The sequence below is a fragment of the Littorina saxatilis genome, linkage group LG9, assembly GCF_037325665.1.
Source record: "Littorina saxatilis isolate snail1 linkage group LG9, US_GU_Lsax_2.0, whole genome shotgun sequence".
In the NCBI taxonomy this organism is placed as follows: Eukaryota; Metazoa; Mollusca; class Gastropoda; order Littorinimorpha; family Littorinidae; genus Littorina; species Littorina saxatilis.
Genome location: NC_090253.1, coordinates 64,238,491 through 64,245,990, shown reverse-complemented (window position 1 = coordinate 64,245,990; position 7,500 = coordinate 64,238,491). Strand labels below are relative to the sequence as shown.

At 43.9% G+C, this 7,500-nt stretch overlaps 1 protein-coding gene across 1 annotated transcript in view; it reads left to right on the top strand.

The window, feature by feature from the left end:
* LOC138976790 (uncharacterized) overlaps positions 1–7,500 on the top strand; it is a 33,874-nt gene that overhangs the window by 16,619 nt on the left and 9,755 nt on the right. Inside the window, exons 6-9 of the mRNA XM_070349680.1 lie at positions 1,768–2,079; positions 3,180–3,491; positions 3,729–4,016; positions 4,888–5,184. Of these exons, the coding sequence (XP_070205781.1) occupies positions 1,768–2,079; positions 3,180–3,491; positions 3,729–4,016; positions 4,888–5,184 (1,209 nt within the window). The remainder of the gene's footprint in view (positions 1–1,767; positions 2,080–3,179; positions 3,492–3,728; positions 4,017–4,887; positions 5,185–7,500) is intronic.

Here is a 7,500-nt window from a genome sequence, read left to right as displayed (position 1 = left end):
CACATGGTGGCACATACACTGGCACGAACACAATATTTCGATCACCACCACACACGTGTTTTGACAGTTTCAAGACTAGCATAATTATGATCATGTGAGGAGAGAGAGAAAGAGAGAGAGTGAGAGAGAGAGAGAGAGAGAGAGAGAGAGAGAGAGAGAGAGAGAGAGAGAGAAAGAGAGAGAGAGAGGGGGTTAGAGAGACAATAAGAGAGCATATTGTATTTTTTGAATTATGATGACACTACTACTGTTACACCACTTTTGCTGCTGCTGCTGTACCCTTAATTTAGCGGCGGTCATGTAATCCCTGTTAAAGAAGCTTTTGATCCGAACGCTGTGCTAGATAGTCAGGTTGAGTGCCTTAAATGGCGTAAGAATGTTTGAATGAAATGACACGTGAATTAAAACCTTAAAATTATTGGTGTGCGACATGTGTTGCAGTACTAATTGTTTTGCTAAGTTTAGATACCCTAATCGCCTACTAGCGAATGCATTCTGACTAGACAGTAAGGAGATGATAACTTGATTTTTTGTTGTTGATGTTGTTTTATGTTGGTACATGGTGGTTATCAACAAAGACGAGCGCCTTCGCTTTCAGTTAAAAGACTTGTGGGTCGAATTCTTTTATACATGCCTATGTGTGCGGACCATGTACCATAGCAACACAATAATACTCAGTATACGCCACGTCGAACACACAGCATAGCTGCCTTCAAACACAGTAAACCGTATGAGTATCCACTCTGAATATTTGTAAGTTTTCTTGGAAGTTTTAGGGTACTCTAAAGAAAACAAGTCGCGTAAGGCGAAAATACTACATTTAGTCAAGCTGTGGAACTCACAGAATGAAACTGAACACACTGCATTTTTTAACAATGACCGTAGTCCGCCGCTCGTGCAAAACGCAGTGAAACTGACGAGCCTGTTTAGCGCGGTAGTGGTTTCGCTGTGCTGCATAGCACGCTTTACTGCACCTCTCTTCTTTGAACTTTCTGAGCGTGTTTTTAATCACAAAAATATCATATCTATATGTTTTTGGAATCAGGAACCGACAAGGAATAAGATGGAATTGTTTTGAAATCGATTTCGGAACCCTCCTAGGCGGTTCGAACGCTTCATGCCCTCAACTAAACACTTCGCGTTGCTGAATTGACCCATAAAAAAAAGTTGGAACCCCCCCTACCTCCCCTAAAAATGATGTGATCCGCCCCTCAAGCCCCTTAGTTATAAGTTATAACCCATTTAGGTACGTAGCGCTACTTTACCGTGTGCCCGTAGGCATGTCAACGCCTTCGCTAATGGTTTCAGTGAATCTACCGAAACTTTCATTTCTAGTGACTGTCTTTAGACGAATAATCGCTGATACCCTGAGTTGCACTCAAGACTTCCACACTGTCCATCCCATTCAGTGACAGCGTTAAATTGATCTTCCATTAGAACCCTTACTATATCTATTTTTCTTCACTATACATGTATGCGCTATGTTACAAGTCCTTCCCGTGTATCTCAGACCTGCCCAGACCTTTTGGTGGGATGAGACTATATCTCCATTTGGACACACACCAGAAATCAACGCCCCGCTTGCTTTGTGTGCAGAGTTGTGTTTTGTTAGGAATTTGTCAAGCTTTAAGAAATTGATCCAAGTGACACGAACGGTTTTTTAGATTTGGGAAGCGATTCACAGAAGTAATCCCCCTCCCTAGTTTTGACCTCAGTTTTTGTGAAGAAGAATAAAAGGTGTCCTAGATGATTGAATGTTCCTCACAGATCCGCCTCAGCACATGCCGGTCATCCAGACACAAACCCCAAGCGTTGATGGGTATCTGGTACCAGGAGACGTGCTGACCTGTACTGTGAGGGGTGGACAACCCTTGGTCTCCTCTGTTCATTTCTTCTGCACTCACCCCGTTCTGCCTGATGGAGACGACACGACGACCACCACGGCGGTGTCCAGTTCTGTCACTGTCAGAGCTTCTCTTGACGACGCTGGCACTGCCATGACGTGTTTGTGTATCGCCAACTGGAGTCTCCGACCACGGTACTACACAATGAGCGCTTCTGTCGTCTACACAATCGGACGTAAGTACATGTTCATGTTTTTTACATTTAGTCCAGTTTTGACTAAATGTTTTAACGTAGAGGGGGGAATCAAGACGAGGGTCGTGGTGTATAAGTGTGTGTGTGCGTGTATGTGTGTGTGTGTGTGTGTGTGTGTGTGTGTGTGTATGTGTGTGTGTGTGTGTGTGTGTGTGTGTGTGTCTGTCTGTCTGTCTGTGTGTGTGTGTGTAGAGCGATTCAGACTAAACTACTGGACCGATCTTTAGGAAATTTGACATGAGAGTTCCTGGGTATGATATACCCAGACGTTTTTTTCATTTTTATGATAAATGTTTTTGATGACGACTCAGACCTGTTTACCCTTACGATTTTGGCGTAATTTATTACGAATTTCTGCAAAAAATAGGCCATTCCGCTATCCGTGTCAAGACTACGATTTTCGAAACGTCCAGGTTACGTTTTCCGTCGCTGTCCGCTTCCGATCCAACATTTTTAAATCTTTTCCGTGTTCCGATCCGTAAATTTTAAACAACGCTCTGGGTCGCTTGGGTATGCAGTTTTTGACCAAGTAACTAATAGTTTCATAAAAAATACCAATTTCTTAAACAAAATACGAAAATGACACCCCATGCTCCATGAAATCATAAAGACATTTTTGAAGCCAAAGGCTTCAAATTTGGTGCAATGTACTCCCAGATATCAGTTCTAGACTTATACAACGCCATTTTGACCAAATTACCCCCGTTCCAATTCAGAAGCATAAAATGAGAGATATACATTTTTACACACACAAAAAAACCAATCAGGCTTGCATTTTATTCTATACATATGCGCTATGTTACAAGTCCTTCCCGTGTATCTCAGACCTGCCCAGACCTTTTGGTGGGATGAGACTATATCTCCATTTGGACACACACCAGAAATCAACGCCCCGCTTGGTTTGTGTGCAGAGTTGTGTTTTGTTAGGAATTTGTCAAGCTTTAAGAAATTGATCCAAGTGACACGAACGGTCTTTTGGATTTGGGAAGCGATTCACAGAAGTAATCCCCCTCCCTAGTTTTGACCTCAGTTTTTGTGAAGAAGAATAAAAGGTGTCCTAGATGTTTGAATGTTCCTCACAGATCCGCCTCAGCACATGCCGGTCATCCAGACACAAACCCCAAGCGTTGATGGGTATCTGGTACCAGGAGACGTGCTGACCTGTACTGTGAGGGGTGGACAACCCTTGGTCACCTCTGTTCATTTCTTCTGCACTCACCCCGTTCTGCCTGATGGAGACGACACGACGACCACCACGGCGGTGTCCAGTTCTGTCACTGTCAGAGCTTCTCTTGACGACGCTGGCTCTGCCATGACGTGTTTGTGTAACGCCGTCTGGAGTGTCCGACCACAGTACTACACAATGACAGCTTCTGTCGTCTACACAATCGGACGTAAGTACATTTAAAGAAATGGTTCGTCAAAGGGTTCGGTAAAGAGGGGTGACTTGGATGAGGGACAAAGACGACGCGAGATCTTTATCCGTTGTCATGTGGTCGGTTTGGCTGCTCTTTTGGAAGAAGGTTACAACCTGACTGTCTTGTTCAAGTCAGTCTTTTAAAACCTGTCTGTGACCATGTAATTCTGTCTTTGGTCAACATTTGATTCTTGTCATGGGTGCACTGTTTCAGGTCGTCTGTACGACGGTCACCTGACCATCCATGCTTCACATGTTGTCCTAAAAAGAGCGAAAGATGAAGTGACACTGACTTGCAACGTCTCTGATGTCTACAGCAAGCCTGACTACTTCGTGTGGAGTGTCGGTGCTTGTCGCAACAGGTCTGCGGGGAATACGTGCACATTCACCCTGGATGCAGCATCGGATGCTTTACTAAATGTCACGTGCACAGCACTTCGCATCAACGGGAGAAATGAGGTCGTGGCCAGCGGCTCTAAAACAGTGCGACTCAATGTCACTGGTGTGTAATCTCTATGCATAATGGTTATATCTAAAAAAAAAACACTTTTTTTTTTAGAATCCTATCAATTTTCGAATAATGACGATGAGACTTTTGCTGATGCGTGTACTACTACTACTACTACTACTACTACTACTACTACCACTACTACTACTACTACTACTACTACTACTACTATTATATTTTGAAATCCAAGTCCCATTATTACTATATTAGAGAGTATTTTCTCTGTTCTTACACACGTTTTTTGGACCTCAGTTTTTCAGGCGGGAAGGATCCTTCTTTATAGATCTTTTTCTTTTCTCAATCAAATTCTTACATTTTAAAATCAACAAACTTGCGTCCGCCCCGTGATCGGGAGGTCGTGGGTTCGAACCCCGGCCGGTCGTGGGTTCGAACCCCGGCCGGGTCATACCTAAGACTTTAAAATTGGCAATCTAGTGGCTGCTCCGCCTGGCGTCTGGCATTATGGGGTTAGTACTAGGACTGGTTGGTCCGGTGTCAGAATAATGTGACTGGGTGAGACATGAAGCCTGTGCTGCGACTTCTGTCTTGTGTGTGGCGCACATTATATGTCAAAGCAGCACCGCCCTGATATGGCCCTTCGTGGTCGGCTGGGCGTTAAGCAAACAAACAAACAAACTTGGCTATATAAGACATGTTTTTACAACACAAACTTTACCTTCTATACTTAAATTTCTTTTTGAGCAATTGGCAAGTATTTGTTGCATTCGTTCAATTCTCTTTGACCAATTTTCTTCCAATGATGATGCAGGCATAATTCCAACAATTATTATCTTCCGTTTCCATTTAAGACCAAAACACTGTCTTTGGTCAACATTTGATTCGTGTAATGGGTGCACTGTTTCAGGTCGTCTGTACGACGGTCACCTGACCATCCTCCCTTCACGAGTTGTCATCAAAGGAGCGAAAGAGGAAGTGACACTGACTTGCAACGTCTCTGATGTCTACAGCAAGCCTGACTACTTCGTGTGGAGTGTCGGTGCTTGTCGCAACAGGTCTGCGGGGAATACGTGCACATTCACCCTGGATGCAGCATCGGATGCTTTACTAAATGTCACGTGCACAGCACTTCGCATCAACGGGAGAAATGAGGTCGTGGCCAGCGGCTCTAAAACAGTGCGACTCAATGTCACATACATAACAGGTATCTGAAAATAATGCACACATTTCGTGAAACTTTTTTCCGAGAATCCAATCAATTCTCAAATAATGACGATGAGACTATTGCAGATACACTTACTACTACTAGGTATGATCCAAACAAAATGATCAAATGTGATTTTCACAGACACTGTTCGGCGTATCTGGCCCAAAATACAGCAGTCATTAGAACTACTCCCTTCCTACATCGATGCAAAGTTACAAGTGCCTAAGCCAATCAGAAGAGGCCTTAAGGTGGCCTTATTTGGGGTTGCTTTTGAGCTTTGATTTGACGGCTTTTTTGAGGTCCTGGGTGCATTGAAACTTGTTGGCAAAAAGTCTGAATTTCAAAGAGGGTTTAACCTGAATCACAAGGGGTGTAATCAGGTCTAAAGAATGTGGGAGGCAAAAATGGGATCATTTGGTCTTTTAGAAATGGAGTTACGGCCCTTCTTTTGTGGAGACTGACATTTTCATGTCAGAAGGAGAAGGGCAGTCTGGGTTTCGCAGTTTGGTGGCTGAATGCTACACTCGTGAGTAAGTTTGGATGAAAAGGTTTCTGAATATTTCGTAACAATGACTGTGTTGTTAGTAGACAGAATATCGACAGCAACGGGACCTTCGTGGTCGAAAAATACAGCGAATAGCCCTGTTTCTGCTTTGAAAACCTCGCTTACAAATGTGATGCATCTCGTCATTTTGGTCTAGACACGCTTTTTTTCTGTGTTCTCTGGCACTAAAGTAGAAGGAAACCAAAGTCTCATAATCAGTGACTACAGTAACAACAAGTTGGGTCTACTGGGCTCATAACGGTTAAGCACATCGCGTGGTAGAGGAACTTGATGCCCCTCCCGTTCCCAGAACTCAGAAAATGTAATCGCCGAAACTTGACAGTTCAATCTGATTGGGTGGTTGGGGGAGAGGGAAACCGGTTTCCGTGCATGTCCCGACATGGTAGTGTCCGTGTCAGTTTGTGTATTGTCCGTTTGCTTTATGCTTTGCAAGTAACACTGTTCTCCCAAAGTCCCAGACGATAACAAAAGTCCCGATCGAATCACACGAACGAACATCGAATTCAAACCGAATAGCGAGATTGTCAGCTGAGGTAGAAAATCGCCACGTCCCTCAGCACAGACACTTCGTGTAGCACTGTTTGGAGTAGATCGGCGAACTTCCCTCTGTTAGTTAGCTGTTGCTTTTCGGGTCCAGCGGACCATAATAGCCCTCTGTCGACTGATGACCCGTGCCGAAGTTTGTAGAGGTACTCCTTCTCTTCTTGTAGCATGTGACGAGCTGCCTGCTTGATCATCCAGTACGTGCCCGGCTGGTTCGTGTCTGTGACCAAAATGAAGTCGTCAGTTTCACAGATCAATGTCTGACTGTCGCCTGTGTTCTCACGGACCACCCGTTGAAAATAATTATTTATGTGCACATTTTTTTTTTTTACTGCACGCACAGCTGATCGGTCCTTCAATCCTGTCACATATTCCTTTATAGAACACAGAGTGTAGCCCAGGTCCGATGCCCTTTTCTCTGACGCATCCAGTGTTTCCGCACACCCTCTCTGAGACTGTGTTGTCAGTAAGACAGAATCCCAAACAAAAACACCTCGTGACTCTGAGGCCCGTGGCGACAATAACACAGCGTCAGTTTCTTCCTGTCTATTGTTATCCGGTTCAGTGGACTTGGCAATGCGTGCAACACGTGCAGAAATGTCACTGTTACTGTGTTGTGTGTCATTCTCAGATTCCGATGGTAGTTTTTGGTTTGTTTGTGGCATCGACACAAGCGTAGGGTCAAACAATAAAGAAGATTTAGGACTTGCCTTTGACATTTCACAGTTTTCTTCCTCTTTTCTTCTCTGTCGTTTTTCGGCTCGAAACTGGGTGGTTTGCGACGACATGGCCTAATGAGGCACCCATTTTGTGGCCAGCTTTTGAAGTGAAAGATCATTGCGTAGAATTCTCTGGACTGTTCCATATGAAAGTTTAAGTTATGTACCTTATACTCGCATGTACACTTTTTAATCTTAGTTCTTAAATTTTGACACAGCCGCTACATTATTCTCGTTTGAAGCGGTCTTCGGAAGTTTTTTTTGGCCTGTCTGAGTTATTCCCCTTTCCCCTAGTTTCGATTTCCCTTTTCTTTTGTCAGATTGAAGAATATGGAACAACTTCGATTCATGTAACGTTCATTTTCTTTGTACCATCAACCAGCTACACTCTTTCAAAGAAGTGAAGATCCTTTTGGCGCTAGACAAAAGATCCCGTTGAGAAGCACAACCCAAAAGTGACGTATTTTAAAACCTCGTCACGTATTA